Here is a 20359-nt window from a genome sequence, read left to right as displayed (position 1 = left end):
AGGCTAATGCTTGACTGACGTTACACAAATAAAAAATATTATAATATATATTATAAAAAATATTATATCCGTAAGAATCTAATCATAGACTAACCTACCCACACACAGTATCTGCGAGCTGTTGGCTAGAGGGCGTGTGCCAAAACCAGGTTAGGCACTTGCAGCCTAATATTTAAGGCAACAGTTTTTCTGACAAAACTATCGGTAGAGTTGAAAATGTGATGGAAACATTGAACATTAGATTTTTATTCGGTACATGAACATTTAAACGCAAAAAAGTAAATTATGTTTGCCCTACCTCATCACACAGATTTTTATCTGAAGCAACTCAGTTTGGTGGAAACACCACTGGTGGGGAAAATGCGCATATATTCTTAATGCGGATTTTCAAATATGTGCATGAAAATCTGTCACCAATTGGATGGAAACCTAGCTAGCGATGGTAAAAAAAAATACATTGTGAGTGTCTGAAAAAAATTATAGCACTATTACTGCCTATATGAAGTAGATGCCAATCTGAAATGACACAATGTGTTGGATAATTAGTAGGCTTATCCCCCTAATTGCCTGGAAAAACCCCACTGATGATGAGTGGAGGTAAAAACATGTTCTTAGCCTACCTACATCCAATCATGTCCAAATGACCACATAGGAGGACATCATTATGTCCAAATCATAGGAGGACCTTGATGGTTCACCTTTAAACAAAGAAATTTGGTTTAAACAAAGAAATTTGGCTTGTCACCAAAAACACTCACAAACTTTTACAGATGCACAATCGAGAGTATCCTGTCGGGCTGTATCACCGCCTGGTACGGCAACTGCTCCCCCCACAACCGCAAGGCTCTCCAGAAGGTAGTGAGGTCTGCACAACGCATCACCGGGGGGGGGGCAAACTACCTGCCCTCCAAGACACCGACACCACCCGATGTCACAGGAAGGCCAAAAAGATCATCAAGGACAACAACCCCCCGAGCAACTGCCTGTTCACCCCGCTGTCATCCAGAAGGCGAGGTGAGTACAGGTGCATCAAAGCTGAGACCGAGAGACTGAAAAACAGCTTCTATCTCAAGGCCATCAGACTGTTAAACAGCCATCACTAACATTGAGTGGCTGCTGCCAACATACTGACTCAAATTTCTAGCCTCTTTAATAATTAAAAATTGGATGTAATAAATGTATCACTAGTCACTTTAAACAATGCCACTTTATATAATGTTTACATACCCTACATTACTCATCTCATATGTATATACTGTACTCTATACTATCTACTGCATCTTGCCTATGCCATTCGGCCATCGCTCATCCATATATTTATATGTACATATTCTTATTCATTCCTTTACACTTGTGTATTAGGTAGTTGTTGTGAAATTGTTAGATTACTTGTTAGATATTACTGCATGGTCAGAACTAGAAGCACAAGGATTTCGCTACACTCACATTAACATCTGCTAACCATGTGTATGTGACCAATAAAATTTGATTTGATGTATCGTTTTTAAATGTGCTGTGATTCAGACAATTTGTGCTTCAAATCAACATTTATAGGTATAGCGGCCTGCTTGGTGATTAGCCTAGTGTACGCTATTCAGTCTACACACGATTCATGAATAGATGTCCCCACCAGCATATTTCCTTATTTTCAATTCCTGTCAATCCTCAACTTCCCCTCCATTCAAGCTCCTCTGAAGTGTCATCTGGCATAGAACCATGACACATCGACTTAGGCCTCCCCACACTCAGCATTCCATTCTGAAAGGGACAGGATGCATGTGAATGCAGGAAACATTGCCACCCAAGACCCTCCAAAAAACAATGCAAATGAATACATGAATACATTAGGACTAGCATTAGCATGAGAGGTTGTTTTGTAGATTTTGTGAGTCAACCATAACATTTGGTCACATTCAGTTTCTATCTTCCTCTCTTGGTTTGGAAATAGAATAGTTTTCAGAGTACATACCTCTTGAGATTGCTACTGGCACCAAGTTGGTCTCATCACGGCAACACAGTCTGAATGTTAATAGATTTGCACCCACTGATTCTTAATGGCTAACGCCGGCCAATTCCCACATTCTTGCAAAGGCTCACTGGTGCAACAAATTGGATGAAAACCTACAGGAGTTTTTTTATGTGAATGTATAATATCTGCTGACTCCAAAACATAGGCCTAGGCTACTTCACTGACCAAGAGGGAAATGAAATACCATATAGAAGGATTAACAGAATTTCTGTGACCCTACTGATTTATCTACTATTTTTGCGTTCTGGTTCCCAAAAAATGCCTTCTAGGTCATTTGTTTCATTGTCACTTGATGAACTTACCAACATGACTACTGAAGGGCTATGTGATGTAGGTAATGGGCAGAGCCTTCTATTGCAATAAAGGTATTTGGTGATTATGAATAAATGGGTCAGAATGACTCAAATTACAACTCCCACAGGAAGCAGCACCAGCTCAGTCAAAAGTAGGTTGCTTGGTTCAAGTGAGGGGGGGACATACAAATTCCTCATCCAAGAATGACAGAAAATTCAGTAAAATCAATAAAAACACACACAAAAAATAACAACTAATATGGCAGAGTTGGAAAGAAGGACAGACAAATCTGTTTCCAGTTACTGAAGTCCTATGCACATCAAAGTAAGACCCTTTTCTTTGTCCATTTGAAATACACTTCCCCTTTCAAAAGAAAAATCACCCATTAAATATGTTGTGTTATTGATGTAAAAAAATGATGCATTTAGGCTATTTGGGTGATGCAATCTCTTTGTTTGTGCAACTACTAGAATTCAGGACACTTTCAGGTTTCCTCGATTTCAACACCCTCTTGTCTAGTGGGTAATGGAAACTAGTGGTGAGGTCATAAGATCCTGAAATAGATTCTGAATAGACTGAGGTCCCAGGAGGTAAAGGCAAAAAAAGGCCATGGTGGCGGAGTAAATACAATATAGCAAGTAAAACACTGGAATGGTAGATTTGCAGTGGAAGAATGTGCAAAGTAGAGAGAGAAATAATGGGGTGCAAAGGAGCAAAATAAATAAATAAATACAGTAGGGGAAGAGGTAGCTGTTTGGGATAAATTATAGATGGGCTATGTACAGGTGCAGTAATATGTGAGCTGCTCTGACAGCTGGTGCTTAAAGCTAGTGAGGGAGATAAGTTTTTCCAGTTTCAGAGATTTTTGTAGTTCGTTCCAGTCATTGGCAGCAGAGAACTGTAAGGAGAGGCGGCCAAAGGAAGAATTGGTTTTGGGGGTGACCAGAGATATACCTGCTGGCGCGCGTGCTACAAGTGGGTGCTGCTACGGTGACCAGCGAGCTGAGGTAAGGGATGACCTGAAGCCAGTGGGTTTGGCGACGAGTATGAAGCCAACGAGAGCGTACAGGTTGCAGTGGTGGGTAGTATATGGGGCTTTGGTTACAAAACGGATGGATCTGTGATAGACTGCATCCAATTTATTGAGTAGGGTATTGGAGGCTATTTTGTAAATGACATCGCCGAAGTCGAGGATCGGTAGGATGGTCAGTTTTACAAGGGTATGTTTGGCAGCATGAGGGAAGGATGCTTTGTTGCGAAATAGGAAGCCAATTCTAGATTTAACTTTGGATTGGAGATGTTTGATGTGAGTCTGGAAGGAGAGTTTACACTCTAACCAGACACCTAGGTATTTGTAGTTGTCCACATATTCTAAGTCAGAACTGTCCAGAGTAGTGATGTTGGACAGGCGGGCAGGTGCAGGCAGCGATCGGTTGAAAAGCATGCATTTAGTTTTACTTGTATTTAAGAGCAATTGGAGGCCACGGAAGGAGAGTTGTATGGCATTGAAGCTCGTCTGGAGGGTTGTTAACACAGTGTCCAAAGAAGGGCCAGAAGTATACAGAATGGTGTCGTATGTGTAGAGGTGGATCAGAGACTCACCAGCAGCAAGAGCGACATCATTGAGGTATACAGAGAAGAGAGTCGGTCCAATAATTGAACCCTGTGGCACCCCCATAGAGACTGCCAGAGGCCCGGACAACAGGCCCTCCGATTTGACACACTGAACTCTATCAGAGATAATAAAGACATAAATACAAAAACAAGTCTTTATTTTTCCATAACTGGATTGACAACAACATAATTTGGGTTAAACAATTATTGAACAATGAGGGCCAACTATATGATTATCAAGAATTTATAACAATATAACAATACTCCAAGTGCAACTGTTGAGGATTTTGTAGCCTCAATTCAATATGAAGGAATTTACATGTTAAACTATAAATGTAATAACATGTATATACGGAAACTATGTCAATATGTTGCTATTCCCTCTGCTAAAATGTACTGGAATGCAGCCCTAGGACAAGTAAACTGGAACAAAGTTTTGTTGTTGTCTGGTAAATATTGTATATCTAATAAGGTGAAAGAAGTATCATACAAACTCATTCATAGAATCTACCCTGTAAAGATCTTTATCATACACAGATTTAAAATAGCTATTGATAACAAATGTGTATTTTGTGGTTGTGACCCAGACTCTTGACCATTTTTTTTGGGACTGTTCTTATGTTAGAAGATTTTGGACTGAGTTAGTCATTTATTTTAAAATAAACGACTATGTTAATCTGAGGGACTCTGATATTCTGTTTTGTTTCGATCCAAATGATATGGACCCTGATTTAACTCATTGTTAATTTGTTTATCTTTCATGGAAGATTCTTTATCCATAAAACGAAAGTGGGCAGAGAACAAACCCCACTTCACATTATTTAAGATATCATTTCAATATTACTTAGAAATGATCAGTAAATGTAAAAACAAAAAAGCAATACGCACCATAAAAGTATTTAACAAATTGAAAATGAATCTTGATATGTAATTCCCCTGTCTGTTAGGTTTATGTACTCTTGTTTATGTACTCTCGTACATGTACACTGTACATCCTAGCAGTTCAGATTAACAGCCCCATGCAGATGCCTCACTTCATGTTGCCAAAATTCAGAGGCCTACTCCTAAAAGTCCACCCCCATTGAAAGTATTCGTTTCCAATCAGAGATTAGTTTATCACTACTCAAATCTTTCTAATCAGAGATGTCTTTGAAAACTACAGCTACATTGTTGCAGATGTAGCAGCTCTTGAATGGATGGAGAATTTAAACCGGAAGTGCGTTTATGTTTTCTATTTTTGCTTTTTGGTGCTGCATTCATTCAAAGCCTACGTTTGCGGCTTGTCTGAAAACGATGTCTGCAATGGAGGTCCCAGGACCAGAAAGCGATTGGAGAAGCCCTGCATTCCGACAGAAAGTTGTTGCACAAATGTGAGACAATTTAGTTTTATTAAAACTTTGTAAACGTTGCGATATTTTATTCACTCCGCTATTATCACGACAGTGGCTAGCCATCTATGTTAGCTTCGCTACTGAACATGCTTGATGTGAGGCCGTAAGCAATGCATCATCTGGGTTGATGCAGTTAGCTGCATGTGTTCTAATTTGACCATAAAAAAAATGCCTGCAGTTTGAGAACTTTTGAGACGAACTAATTGGCGTTCAGCTAAAGGTTAGCCAAACTAGCCTTTGCTATTGTTACTTCGCTTCCAATGTAACTAGCTAGCTAATGTTAGCTGGCTAGCTAGCTAGATGCGAGGTATAGTCATCACAGACCCGGTGACATTTCTTCTTGGCCTCATTTAGAGTAAATTGCAGTTAATCATCCATGAATATAATATCACTGGAATGTGTGTTAGCAAAATACAGCAGGCAAAAATATATAATCTTCCAACATTCGTTTGATCTTAATCTCTTTTTCAGTGAAGAGGCGATGAGAAAGGCTGGGACTGCACACACGAAGTCCAGCAATGATATGGAGAATCATGTTTATGTCAAAGCCAAATCTAGAGTGAGTGAACGTTTTTTAGTAGTAACTAGTAACCTCATCATGGATCACCAGACAACACTCAGTAACATTCTATATAATTAACTGGAATTATTGGTGAAGAATGACCATCTCATCTACACTGAACCAAAATATAAACGTAACATGCAACAATTTCAAAGATTTTACTGAGTCACAGTTCATATAAGGAAATCAGTCAATTGAAAGGAATTCATTAGGCCCTAATCTATGGATGTCACATGACTGATATACATCTGTTATTCCCAGAAAAAGTAGGGGCGTGGATCAGAAAACCAGTCAGTGCGACAACCATTTGCCTCATGTAGCGTGACACATCTCCTTTGCATAGAATTTATCAAGCTGTTGATTGTGGCCTGTGGAATGTTGTCCCACTTCTCTTCAATGGCTGTGCGAGGTTGCTGGATATTGGTGGGAACTGGAACACACTGTTGTACATGTTGATCCAGACCACCAGCATGTCTGATGAGTATGCAAGCCATGAAGATCTGGGACATGTTCAGCATCCAGGAATTGTGTGGAGATCCTTGCGACATGGGGTCGTGCGTTATCATTCTGAAACATGAGGTGATGGCGGCGGATGAATGGCATGATCCTGTTACGGTATCTCTGTGCATTCAAATTGCCATTGATAAAATGCAATTCTGTTCGTTGTCCTTCGTTCATGCCTGCCCATACCATAACCTCACCTCCACCATGGGGCACTCTGTTTACAACATTGACACCAGCAAACCGCTCGCCCACACAACGCAATACACACTAAACTGTCTGCCATCTGCCCGGTACAGTTGAAGAGCACACTTCTCCAGTGTGCCAGTGACCATTGAAGGTGAGCATTGGCCCACTGAAATCAGTTACGACGCCGAACTGCAATCGGTTCACGCCCCTGGTGAGAACGACAAGCACGCATATGAGCTTCCCTGAGGACATTTCTGACAGTTTGGGCCGAAATTCTTCGGGTTGTGCAAGCCCGCTGTTTCATCGGCTGTCCGGGTTGCAAGTCTCAGACGATCCCGCAGGAAAAGAAGCTGGATGTTGAGGTCCTGGGCTGGCGTGGTCTGCGGTTGTAATGTCGGTTGGATGTATAGCCAAATTCTCTAAAACAATGTTGAAGGTGGCTTATGGTAGAGACATTAACGTTACATTCACTGGCAACAGCTCTGGTGGATATCCCTGCAGTCAGCATGCTAATTGCATGCTCCCTCAACTTGAGACATCTCTGGCATTGTGTTGTTGAAAAAACTGCACATTTTAGTACTCTTTTATTGGCACCAGCACAAGGTGCACCTGTGTAATGATCATGCTTTTTAATCAGCTTTGTGATATGCCATACCTGGCAGGTAGGTGGATTATCTTGGCAAAGGAGAAATGCTCACTAACAGGGATGTGAACAAATGTGTGCACAAATGGAACATTTCTGTGATCTATTAGTTGAATTTACATGGTGCATTTATATTTTTGTTCAGTATAATAATGGTGTTATTGTTTAATTCTGAACAGGAAGAATACTTGTCCCTGGTAGCAAGGTTGATCATTCACTTCAGAGACATTCGTAAGTACCCCACATACTTTTCCTATCTGCAATGTAGGTCTAACTCTTGTTCATATTTTGAGACAACTATTCTGTAAAGTTGAGTTACGTAATGGTATATTTTTTGTTTTGCAGATAAAAAGGCACAAGGAGGAGGTCTGGGTGAGTTGTGATTTTGCTAAATATGTTTTCCCTTACTGAAAGACATTCAGAAGAATATCTATGTAGCTACTCATGCCGCTACCCATGTGTAAAATGTATATACTGTCTCCCCTCATCCAGATCCCATGAATGCCCTGACAAATCTCACAGGGGTTCCAGGGGGCATCGCCATGGGGCCTAGGCCACCTGGTGCACCCATGGGTGGCATGGGGACCATGGGGCAGATGCAAATGGGTCAGCATGCAATGGCAGGTGTGGCTGGAAATCCTCAAGCGAGTGAGTGTATTTCTGAAGCTATTTAACGTTCTCACGTTATTCATGTTTATTTGAATGCTGCTGTCTGTTAGCCCACAGAAACAATTGGATCAGTAGCCTACTGGTCATGACATTTTGATTTTCGATCAGGGACCTCCAAACTCATATTCCTGTGTCCTCCATGAGGCTCAGAGCATGTGAGCAGAGATGAGTGGGAGCAGAGCGAGGAGCAGAATTTGACTGCAGCTGGGGAAATGGACGTGGAGCGCTCTGTGTGCAGTGAGCTGGATTTCCGACCGCTCAACTCGGCTCACAGGCACTGCTCTACACTCATATTTCTGTTTCCTCAGTAACGCTCAGGTGTAGTGCTTTTCCTCCAGGGCTTTCCCCAAGTTCTCAGCTGGAGGATGTGTGTCTGTTTTGTCCTCATCCTCCCTGTAGTAGGAGGTCCAGGGCAGATGCAGATGCAGCAGATTGCCCAGCAGCAGTCCATTCAGTTCCAGCAGTTCCAGGCACAGCAGCAACAGACAGCCATGCAACAACAGCAACAGACGGCCATGCAGCAGCAGCAGACAGCTATGCAACAACAGACAGCCATACAGCAGCAGCAGTTTCAGGTCCAGCAGCAGCTGAAGCTGCAACAGTTACAGCAGCAACACCATCAGAACCAACAGCTCCAACAGCAGCACCAAAACCAGCAGCAGCAGCAGGCCCAAAACCAGCAACAACAGAACCAGGTATAACAGGGATGCAAACTTGTCCATTTTTGACGATGTTCGCCACTTGGATCTCAAAATAGGTCATCTACGTGAGTTGTGTAGAGCTGTAAAAAACGGACAAAAAGTGTGCAGGCGTAGAGTGTATCACCCATAGTGCTATACGAAAGAGCCTCGAACAGATCTTCTCCCTGTGATCACTACCTTCTCTCTCAAAATGAATGACTGAGCACAGAATGTATCCCTACACGGCCTACAAATAGAATATCAGAGCGTGATGTCAGATTTGTCATGTCAGAATGAGTGCTTCATCCAATATCACGTGACAGCTGTGAGCAGCCAGCCACATCACCTAACCAGCCATTAGCCTACTCGGCTGCTTCTCTGTCCATTCTTTCTGTGCATCTCCATCAGTTTTTAAATGTTATTTTGCCGTGATGGCGAGCTGGGGTGTGCAGACGTTATTGGAGCGGCTCGCTGCGCAAGCGAAGTGGATACGCCTCTTTTCATTTCGCCTGTAAGAACAATAAGGGCAGTTGGCTTCGCTGTCACCCAACCTCTTAGTGCCATAGAGGAAAAACGGAGCACATTGACAGTCAGGTTTGCCATAAGTTTCTAGCCCAAACCACTCCTTACCGGAGCTACCATCTCCCCCTTTCTACCTCTAATTGGTACACATTTTATATAATTTTATAAACCATGTCGCTGGCAATTTTAAACTACTTGCGCGCCTCACATTTTTGGATGGATAATAAGTGATCAAGGGGCAAACCCTGTGGTATCATGATACTACTTGGTATTGTGATACTTGGCCTGGTATCACATTGTTAGTAAAATGTTGGTATTGTGACAATTCTTTTCACCTTAGGCCCCTCACCAGTTTGTGTCCCTGTATAAGCTCCAATCCCCACCATGATGGCATGCCTAGATGTACATCAAAAGCTAACAGAGACATACAGAAGGCAGTTCAATTGGTTGATCTTTTGGTAAATAAATATAAGGATAACATTTGCATATTTTGGGGCTTCAAATAATCTATATTTAAGTATTTACATGCCTTCCCCATCTCTTTTCAGATGCACCCATCAAGGCTCCAGCAACAACAGCAGATAGTTCAGTTACAACTCCAACAGCAGCATGCCCAGGCCCAGGCACAAGCTCAAGCCCAGGCCCAAGCCCAGGCCCAAGCACAAGCCCAGGCGCAGTCCATTCAGCACATGGTCCAGCAGCAGCAGCAGGTTCAGGCCCAGTCTCAGCCCCAGGCGGCCCAGCTACCCCCCCACTCCCAGCAGCAGCAGGGCATGGTGCCCCAGTCTCTCGCTGGACAGATGACCTCCACACAGCACGTGCCCATCAGCTCGCTCAGTCAGCAGCAGCAACAGCTCAAGATCCAAGCATTGCAGGTAAAGCAGAGGTGGTGTTATGGAAAAATATGGAAAGATATGAACTATGTTTAGTTCACCCTCTGTAGAATAGTGGTGACCTTTTTATTGTCCACTCTAAATTCGTAATCTCGAGTCTCTGGGATAACACACCCATTCCAGTTTTTATTTTATTTTTTTACACACCCCTCTGCTTGCTTCCCTATGCGGGTGTGCGTGTGTGTTTGTGTATGTGCTGTGTTCTGTTTGTGTGGCCAGGCTAGAGCGATACAGCAGCAGCAAGTCCAGCAGGCCCAGCAGGCAGCGCAGCAAGCCCAACAGGCGGCAGCCCAGGCCCAGCTAGCTGCAGCAGTACCTGGACAGGTAAGAGCACAGCACTGCAAGCTGATGTGTAGTGGGACTCATTGACTGACTGGGGACTGCCACTTGTCACTGAGCTTGGCCTGGAGTGAGTGCACGCTTTCAGATTCACCCCTTTGAAATTTCAGCAGTTGATTTAATTTTGGGTCGCAAGCTCTTCTGTTGGTGTTAAATGACTTGAGGAAGACACAGGATATTTCTCTGTGTTGCCCGTTGCCATACTTAAGCTACTGCCATAGCCAGGAGGCAGTAATGCTTGTTTTATAGCTCAATGTTACCTACAGAGACTTAAGTTAGTATCTATTCTAATAATTGCACTGTTGCTGCTTGATGTCTCAGGCTAAGGGGTTCTTAGGTTTGAACTGAATGATGAGTCTCCTACATAACCCAGGAAATCAATTTAGTTTGTTGTCATTTGAATATGATGCTTTCTGAGAATTCCTTGATAGGCTTGGTACTCCTGTCTCTATCGCTTCCAAGCAAAATAGGGATGGAGCTAGGATTCACTTCCACAAGCCACTTCCCCCATCCCTTTCTTCTCTACCAAACTACAACTCACCTTGACCTCTTCTCCCCCCGCTACTTCTCCCTATTAAAAATCCCTGGAAGTGTGCTACTGCATTTCTCAGAATGAAACCCACGGGTGGGCTGCTGAGAGAAAATAAAGTTGATCTCCCAGAGGATGTCTCTTTATTGTACCTCACAGCAACGTTAGAATGTCTTGGTCCCCCTCCATGCATGTGTGTTGTTCATGCAGTGAATGCTGCAACTGCATGCCTACTCTGCCCTGCAAACCAACAATATTCATTAACTCGGCTGCTACATCTACCAGCGCTACTGTTACTGTAGATGCAAATACAGGGCCCCGATTCTCTCATCCAATTGACCAATAGATACTGTTTGGGAAATCCCTGCCAAACCTCCTACTGGGGGTACCAGTGAGGTTCCACCATTCAAAATGCAATGCCTATCTACGCAACCGTTGTTTGATGAAACCATTGAAATAGTTTCCAGACTAGAATGTTTAATAAATTAATGTTGAATAATTTAGTAACCAAAAATTGAGATCTATGTTATTTCTAGTCAGTTGGCAATGTTGACCTACTGCACTTAGCTAAGCCATTTAAATAACTGTCATACACACTGCATGGTTTGGCCTAAAGAGGAGAGGGCGCATGTTCCCACTGGCTACGGCTGGCCTCATCACTGTTGTCATAGCAACTGCTTGTTCTGACTCCAGAGACAGGGTCACATGCTTGGCAAAGCTGCCTGGCTGTCTCTCTCTCACCAGGGTTTAAGATATGACTGTAATTGTGGCTCTGTCTGTGTGTCAATGAGTGTGCGTCCATGTGTTTGTGCATGTCTGCTTGTGTAATGTATTTTACAGATTTTGCTCCTGGGAGTGTGCTTGCATGTGTCCGAATGTGTTTTTTTTTTGTGCGTGCATGTGCATCATCTCCGCTAATGCATTGCATTTCTTGTTTTGCTTGTGACATGTATGTTGTCCCCTCTGTCCTCCAAGATGATGATGCCCCGCCTTGGGATGCAAATTCCACCCCGGTTGCCCCGCGCTGCCCCGAACCCCGCCATACCTCCAAACTCTGCTGCCATGGGAGGACAGCAAATGCCACAGGTATTTACGCCAGGGTAGAGTGACCAGGTAGTCTTCCTACTCTGACCTGACCCTCATGGTGACCACCACTTCTCCTAAAACCGTGTCCCTCTGGTGTGCTTCCTTATGCCAACCCTCATCCCTCAGTGCAGCCCTCAAATCTCATCCCCACTCTACCCAAACCTCCACTTCTGCTTCTTATACAGACCAGTGGAATTAGATCGGATAGTAAACATCTGTTCTCATGCTCAGTATAGATATGTATGTGGATTCATGGAAAGAGAGCTGTGCCTTTTACAAGCAGGTTCCCATTTGGAATCCATTAAGGGCAGGCCTATAGATGTGATTGGGAATGATGTTGTTTATTTTGCTCAGTGTAAGGGCGTCTGGCCAGTATTCATTGTGTATGGTAAGTACCAGTAAGACAAGTATTTTCTTCCTATCTTCCTCAGTAGGCACTCAGGCCCTGGTCGGTGTAATGGCTGAAGGATCTTTTCCCCCTGCTATCTAGGATGGATGGTAACGTGATGCAGCATCCAACCAGCTAAAGATGTGCTGGGGTCTCCAGTGATTGGTTCGTCTGGTGTGAGCCCCCAATTTTTCTTTTCACTCCCTCCATAGGTTCAGCAGCACCAGATGATGTCATCGCCCTCGCCGGTACAGGTGCAGACCCCCCAGTCCATGCCCCCCCCTCCCCAGCCACAGCCATCCCCACAGCCCCCGTCCTCCCAGCCCAACTCAGTCAGGTGAGCAAAGATGACAAGCCCACTCTCTCCCTTTATGTGGTGATTTTATTGACTTGAATATGCCATTTTTATTTCAGGTCTAGTCTTGAAATAGAATGGCTTTCTCTGGTGTCAACTGTATTGTGTTTCTTCACAGCAGTTCTGGTCCCACACCGTCGCCAGGTGGCTTCCAGCCTAGCCCATCCCCCCAGCCCTCGCATAGCCCAGCCACCGCACGCACCCCCCAGAACTATAGCGTCCCCTCCCCAGGACCCCTCAACACCCCAGGTACTGTCCCAACTCCTCGTTGGAGCAGAGGTGGGGGCCTTAGCCCCTAAATATCATACCTTATAGTAAGGATTGTTTTACTTACTATAGTTTACATCCTTAAATCGGCTCTATGTAGGATTTTGATTTGTCTGGAACCGTATCATTTTCTATTTACATTCTATGCCAAATATTGGAAGACCAATCAAGCCTTTTCCCAGTGTCCCCAAGACTATGTAAACACATTGAATGTACCCGAGGATTCTAATTGTTGTCCCACGTGGTTGTCTGGTGACGTGAAGGGAACCCCAGTTCAGTGATGAGTCCATCCGGGGCCAATCAGCAGGAGGACCAGCAGTACATGGAGAAACTCAAACAGCTCTCCAAATACATCGAGCCGCTGCGCAGGATGATCAACAAGATAGACAAAAATGAAGGTATGCATTCACGCCATGCTCTTTCTTACTTTTCTTGCCACTCTTGGCTGTTCCCACTCACTAAAGGGAGTTTGCGTTCCCAACAGATAGGAAAAAGGACCTGAGTAAGATGAAGAGCCTGCTGAACATTCTCACTGACCCCAACACAAGGTAAAATAATACAAGTGTGTTGCTTATGTGTGTCAGTGTCCATCCAAGTTTGTCTCAGCAATGGTTATTGAATGATATCTCCTCTCCCGGACTTGCAGGTGTCCTCTCAGAACCTTACAGAAGTGTGAGATAGCACTGGAGAAACTGAAGAATGATATGGCTGTGGTAAGCATGAGACTGTGTTGCTAATCTTTGTGCTGTTTAATTGCTCCTTGGTTTTCAAAATGTCTTTCTGTTGTGAATTCCTAAAGGTTACCCATTGAATGTGAATCGTCAACAATTCAACAAAACGTTTGCTTATTTAGCTCCTTAACAACAGTCTTTTTCCTAAACCTGTTCTAGCCGACGCCACCCCCTCCACCTGTGCCCTGCACCAAGCAGCAGTACCTGTGCCAGCCCCTCTTGGATGCCGTCATGGCAAACATCCGCTCGCCTGTCTTCAACCATTCCCTGTACCGTACCTTCGCCCCAGCCATGACAGCCATCCACGGGCCGCCCATCATGTGAGTTTACCCTAACCACTCCTTCATGTCCAGAAACACTACACTTTAGGTCAGGGTAGGAAAGTATTTTTCGACGGGCATTGTGGAGCATCCCTGTTTTAGATCTGTCTACCACTCTGTCGTTGATACAAGACCATCCTCATTTCCTACAGTGCATAGAGAAAGTGTATTAAAGAGTACAGAAGCTGTGGGATCAGGCCGTCATCTGACACCCATGTCTATTCTCTCTTCACTCCACAGGGGCCCCATCATCGCGGCCCGGAAGAGGAAACACGAGGAGGATGACCGTCAGACCATCCCCAACATCCTGCAGGGGGAGGTGGCCCGTCTTAATGCCAAGTTCCTGGTCAACCTGGACCCTTCGTTCTGCAGTAACAACGGCACTGTGCACCTCATCTGTAAACTAGGTGAGTTAAGGGCTGAGGTAGGCAACTAGATTCAGTCGCGGGGCGATTTTAGTTGGAGTGGATGTTCTGCTAATTGTTTATTTTATTTTATTTAACCTTTATTAAACTAGGCAAGTCAGTTAAGAACAAATTCTTATTTACAATGATGGCCTACCAAAAAGCAAAATACCTCCTGTAGGGACGGTGGCTGCAATTAAAAATTTAAATATAGGACAAAACACACATGACATGAGACAACACTACATAGAGACCTAAGAGAACGGTACAGCATGGCAGCAACACATGACGACAACATGGTACAAACATGATTGGAAACAGACAACAGCACAATGGGCAAGACGGTAGAGACAAAAATGCATTACGCGAAGCAGCTACAAGTGTCAGAGTCCATGATTTGAGTCTTTGAATGAAGAGATTGAGATCTGTCCAGTTTGAGTGTGTGTTGCAACTCGTTCCAGTCGCTAGCTGCAGCGAACTGAAAAGAGGAGCGACCCAGGGATGTGTGTGCTTTGGGGACCTTTAACAGAATGTGACTGGCAGAACGGGTGGAGGATGAGGGCTGCAGTAGATATCTCAGATAGGGGGGAGTGAGTCCTAAGAGGGTTTTATAAATAAGCATCAACCAGTGGGTCTTGCGATGGGTATACAGAGATGACCAGTTTACAGAGGAGTATAGAGTGCAGTGATGTGTTTTATAAGGAGCATTGGGGGCAAATCTGATGGCCTAATGGTAAAGAACATCTGGCTGCTCGAGAGCACCCTTACTTGTCGATATATAAATTACGTCTCCGTAATCTAGCATGGGTAGGATGGTCATCTGAATCAGGGTTAGTTTGGCAGCTGAGGTGAAAGAGGAGTGATTACGATAGAGGAAACAAGTCTAGATTTAACCTTAGCCTGCAGCTTTGATATGTGTTGAGAGAAGGACAGTGTACCATCTAGCCATACTCCCAAGTACTTGTTTAAGCTCTAAACCCTCAGGTAGTAATAACACTGGGGGGGGCATTATTCTTACCGAACCACATGATCTTTGTTTAGGAGGTGTTCAGAACAAGGTTAAGGGCAGAGAAAGCTTGTTGGACACTAAGAAATCTTTGTTGTAGAGCGTTTAACATCAAATCCGGGGAGGGGCCAGCTGAGTAGAAGACTGTATCATCTGCATATAAATGAATGAGAGCACCTCCTACTGCCTGAGCTATGTTGTTGATGTAAATTGAGAAGACAATGGAGTCTAGGATTGACCCTTGGGGTACTCCCTTGGTGACGGGCGGTGGCTGAGACCGCGGATGTTCTGACTTTATACACTGCACTCTTTAAGGTAGTTAGCAAACCAGGCAACGACCCCTCAGAGACACCAATACTCCTTAGCCGGCCCACAAGAATGGAATGGTCTACTTTATATAAAAATAGCAGCACAACATTGCTTAGAATCAAGGGCAATGGTGACATAATTTAGGAAATTTAAGGTTGCAGTGACACATCCATAACCTGAACGGAAACCAGATTGCATACCAGAGAGAATACTATAGACATCGAGAAAGCCCGTCAGTTGATTGACACATTTTTCCAACACTTTGATAAACAGGGCAAAATAGAAATTGGCCTATAACAGGATCAGCTTGATCTCCCCCTTTTAAATAAAGGATGCACCATGGCTGCCATCCAAGCAATGGGAACTTCCCCAGAGAGGAGAGACAGGCTCAGCGATGATAGGGGCTGGAACCTTAAAGAAGAATCTAAACCACCTGACCCAGATGGGTTTTTTGGGGTCAAGTTTAAGGATCTCCTTTAGCACCTCAGACTCAGTGAGCGCCTGCAGGGAGAAACTTTGTAGTGGAGCAGGGGGGAAAGTGGGAGGAGTATCGGGGCTAGTCGCATTAGAAGGGCTGGGAGATGAGGAAATGTTGGATGGGCAAGAAGGCATGGCTGAGTCAATCACTTATGGGCCAACCGCTAGTGTAGGGCATTAAGAGATGAAGACCGGGGGAAATCTCACTATTCTCTCTCAAATATAAAATAAATTGATGCCTGACGTTATTCCTTGCCTCTCTCTTCCAGATGATAAGAACCTGCCAAGTGTGCCTCCTCTCCAGCTCAGCATCCCAGCAGACTACCCAGACCAGAGCCCTCAGTGGGCAGACGACGGGCAAGTGTATGGTAAGACACACTGGCTTCTCTGTACCCATACATTGCATTCGGAAAGTATTCAGACCCCTTAACTTTTTCCACATTTTGTTGTTACAGCCTTATTCTAAAATGGTTAAAAACATTTTTTTTTCTCATCAATCTACACACAAAGTGAAAACAGGTTTTTAGACATTAAAAATAAAACACATACCTTATTTACATAAGTATTCAGACCATTTTCAATGAGACTCGAAATTGAGCTCATCCTGTTTCCATTGATCATCTTTGAGATGTTTCTACAACTTGATTGGAGTTCACCTGTGGTAAATTCAATTGATTGGACGTGATTTGGAAAGACACACACGTCTATATAAGGTCCCACAGTTGACAGTGCATGTCAGAGCAAAAACCAAGCCATGAGGTTGAAGGAATTGTCCGTAGAGCTCCTAGACAAGATTGTGTCAAGGCACATCTGAGGAAGGATACCAAACATTTCTGCAACATTGAAGGTCCCCAAGAACACAGTGGCCTCCATCATTCTTAAAAGGAAGAAGTTTGGAACCACCAAGACACTTCCTAGAGCTGGCCCTCGGCTAAACTGACCAATCGTGGGAGAAGAGCCTTGGTCAGGGAGGTGACCAAGAACCCAGTGGTCACTCTGACAGAGCTCCAGAGTTCCTCTGTGGAGATGGGACAACCATCTCTGCAGCACTCCACCAATCAGGCTTTTATGCTTACTGGCTAGACGGAAGCCTGTCCTCAGTAAAAGGCACATGACAGCCCACTTTGAGTTTGCCAAAAGGCACCTAAAGGACTCTGACCATATGAAACAAGATTCTCTGGTCTGATGAGACCAAGATTGAACTCTTTGGCCTGAATGCCAGGTGTCACGTCTGGAGGAAACCTGGCACCATCCCTGCAGTGAAGCATGGGGGTGGCAGCATCATGCTGTGGGGATTTTTTTTCAGCAGCAGAGACTAGGAGACTAGTCAGGATTGAGGGAAAAATGAACGGAGCAAAGTACAGAGATCCTTGATGAAAAGCTGCTCCAGAGCGATTAAATCCTCAGACTGGGGCGAAGGTTCTCCTTCTAACAGGACAACGACCCGAGCACACAACCAAGAAAACGCAGGAGTGGCTTCGGTACAAGTCTCTGAATGTCCTTGAGTGGCCCAGCCAGAACCCATTCTAACATCTCTGGGGAAGAGACCTGAAAATAGCTGTGTAGCGATGCTCCCCATCCAACCTGACAGAGCATGAGAGGATCTGCAGAGAATGGGAAAAACTCCCCAAATACAGGTGTGCCAAGCTTGTAGCATCAGACTCAAGGCTGAAATCGCTGCCAAAGGTGTTTCAACAAACTACTGAGTAAAAGGTCTGAATACTTATGTAAATGTGATATTTCAGTTTATTTTGTATACATTTAAAAAAATGTCCAAACCTGTTTTTGCTTTGTCATTATGGGGTATTGTGTGTAGATTGAGGGGGAAAAATAAAATTGCTGAAAAATGCTGTAATGTAACTAAATGTGGAAAAAGTCAAGGGGTCTGAATACTTTCCGAATGCACTGTATTAGTCAAATTGACTAACTTTGGGTGTAATGGAGAAAGTAGCTCAACATTACCATGACAGTTTAAAATGTTACATATATATTTATTTATTTTTAGCTCGTCTCAGGTTTCAATGCATTTTCGAGTTGATTTATGCTTTACTTTGTCTTCCTCTACTCTCCAGGTGCTAACCCCTTCCTACAAAACGTTCACAGAAATATGACCTCCAAGCTCCTACAGCTCCCAGACAAGCACTCAGTGACTGCACTTCTCAATACTTGGGCCCAGAGTGTCAGACAAGCCTGTCTTTCAGCAGCATAGACAAGAAGCTCACCTCACCTGTCCAGCATAACTTATCACTAAGACGGTGCAAACTGGAAGGAGTGGGCTACCACATCTTGGAGCACCAGCTCTCCCCTATCACTAGGGTGTGCTGCTGAGGGTTCTATACAAACTGTATTATGAGAAGGTCCATTTGGGATGAGTTATGTAAAGAATTTTGAGTTGAGAAAATGTATAACCAATAACTGAACACGTTGCGGTGTAAAGCTTTGAAGTGTGTGTGTGTGTGTATATACTCATAAGGGATTTTTGTTTTGTTCTCATGAATAAAAACTTTTCTGTTCATCTGTGTTTTCATGAACCTAGATACAGGTAACTTCCAAAATAAAGGAAACACTTCAGTAAATGAGTGATACGAAGTATATTGAAAGCAGGTGCTTCCACAATGGTGTGGTTCCTGAGTTAATTCATCAATTAACATCCCATCACGTTTAGGGTCATGTATAAAATGCCCAGTAGCTCATTGTTTTGGCTACTGTGGCTAGAAGTGATCTCAGTGTCTTGGAAATAGGTGTCTCAAAGGATTACAGGGGGTTTAAATGGTGTCTGTCACCAGATTTTAACACAGTTGAACACTTATGGGAGATTCTGGAGCAGCACCTGAGGTGGTGTTTTCCATCAACAAAACACCAAATTATGAAATGTCTTGTAAGAACGGTGTAGCATCCCTCCAATAGAGTTCCAGACACTTGTAGAATCTATGCCAAGGCACGTTGTGGCCTAACACCCTACTTTAAGACACTGATGGTGTTTGTTTTGGCAGTTACCTGTACATCAATAAGACAAAATACAACTAACTTGACCAACAACGCCACACCAAAATACGTTTAATAGGGAGAAATATAAATGTATGTACATTGAACTTAAACTTTATAAGTTAGCATTCAGTCAGTGGTAATTTACTGGAAGTCCTTCAATGGCCATGGTAGGAGTCTGTACTTTTGTTAGTGTGGGCTGGGCCTGCTGTACTGCTAGTCCCTCAATGCATTGTTTCTCAGCCTGATCCTCTGTGGACACATGACATTTTTAACAATGCTTTTATATAATAAAAAGTAGTTCATTGCATCCGTGGTGGAGCCCAGTTTCATAATATTACCATATATCCCAGCCTTAGTTTTGAAGTAATCACGAAAAAACAGGCCTTATTTTGTGGCATTTTTCACCCTGCCAGCTCCTATTAGTTATATTGAACACTGTGGCACCAACTCCCCTTCTGAACGTTCTAATCCCATTTTGTTGTACTATGTCACAATGGCAGCTTCGCTATAGTTGGCAATGGAGACCTACCTGCTCACGTTGTTTATAGTTAATGTAAACAACAAAATGTTACTCTGAGGTTGTCCCATTGTTTACTATAGGGAAATATAGGTATGTCTGTCTATTTTGCCAAATATCTCGCAATGTGTATATTTTAGATTTTTTTAATTGGACACCATTTTAATCATGAGAATCTCTTTCTAATTAAGTAAGGCTGGGCAGTGTATCTCGTCATCAAACGCTAGACCATTTTTCCTCCTACTTCCTCGTTATGCAGACACATAAGCACACTTGGCACCATTGAGGTGCGGATGTTTACTTTCTACACGAGATGTTATTTTTCAGTTTTGTCCTAAGAACAGATTGTAGTGGTAAAATAAAACGGGATACAAGCTTCACTCCAGTCAAAACAGGCTCTGCGAACATTCGATTCCATTCATTTGCTATGGGCACGCGCTAGTGTTCCAGTTTAGCCAACGTTCTAAAGTCGTTTTCAGCCTTGGGTGAATTTTGACTCGTTCTATTGTCCAGCCTCCTTCTGTATCTCCCTGCGATTCTGGAGTTCAGGCTATTTGAGGGCTGGGAGGGTCACCCTTGCCTGGTTCCCAAAAAAGGTGCAGGGACATGGAGGAAGCAGTTCAAACATAGGTTCTGACGTGTCATTGTCCTGTAGT

The 20359-nt window shown here is 43.7% G+C and overlaps 1 protein-coding gene across 5 annotated transcripts; it reads left to right on the top strand.

The window, feature by feature from the left end:
• The first annotated feature begins 995 nt into the window (after positions 1-995).
• Positions 996-18711, top strand: LOC110509746 (mediator of RNA polymerase II transcription subunit 15). 5 transcript variants are annotated; one of them, XM_021590827.2, is made up of 19 exons: positions 996-1014; positions 5204-5307; positions 5800-5887; positions 7403-7454; positions 7569-7595; positions 7716-7871; positions 8292-8587; positions 9643-9969; positions 10207-10311; positions 11831-11941; positions 12542-12666; positions 12803-12933; positions 13215-13349; positions 13436-13499; positions 13598-13664; positions 13842-14002; positions 14243-14409; positions 16468-16566; positions 18271-18711. In XM_021590827.2, the coding sequence occupies exons 2-19, from the start codon at positions 5231-5233 to the stop codon at positions 18405-18407; spliced, it is 2325 nt and encodes a 774-aa protein (XP_021446502.2). In that variant the 5' UTR covers positions 996-1014; positions 5204-5230; the 3' UTR covers positions 18408-18711. The 5 variants fall into 5 exon arrangements, with proteins under 5 accessions (XP_021446502.2, XP_021446500.2, XP_021446501.2 ...); XM_021590825.2 differs by lacking the exon at positions 996-1014 and having other exon boundaries at positions 5113-5307; positions 8295-8587; XM_021590826.2 differs by lacking the exon at positions 996-1014 and having other exon boundaries at positions 5113-5307; positions 12806-12933.
• Positions 18712-20359: the final 1648 nt, after the last annotated feature.

This window comes from Oncorhynchus mykiss, chromosome Y, assembly GCF_013265735.2.
Source record: "Oncorhynchus mykiss isolate Arlee chromosome Y, USDA_OmykA_1.1, whole genome shotgun sequence".
Taxonomy (NCBI): domain Eukaryota; kingdom Metazoa; phylum Chordata; class Actinopteri; order Salmoniformes; family Salmonidae; genus Oncorhynchus; species Oncorhynchus mykiss.
This window is presented reverse-complemented; position numbering and strand designations above follow the sequence as displayed.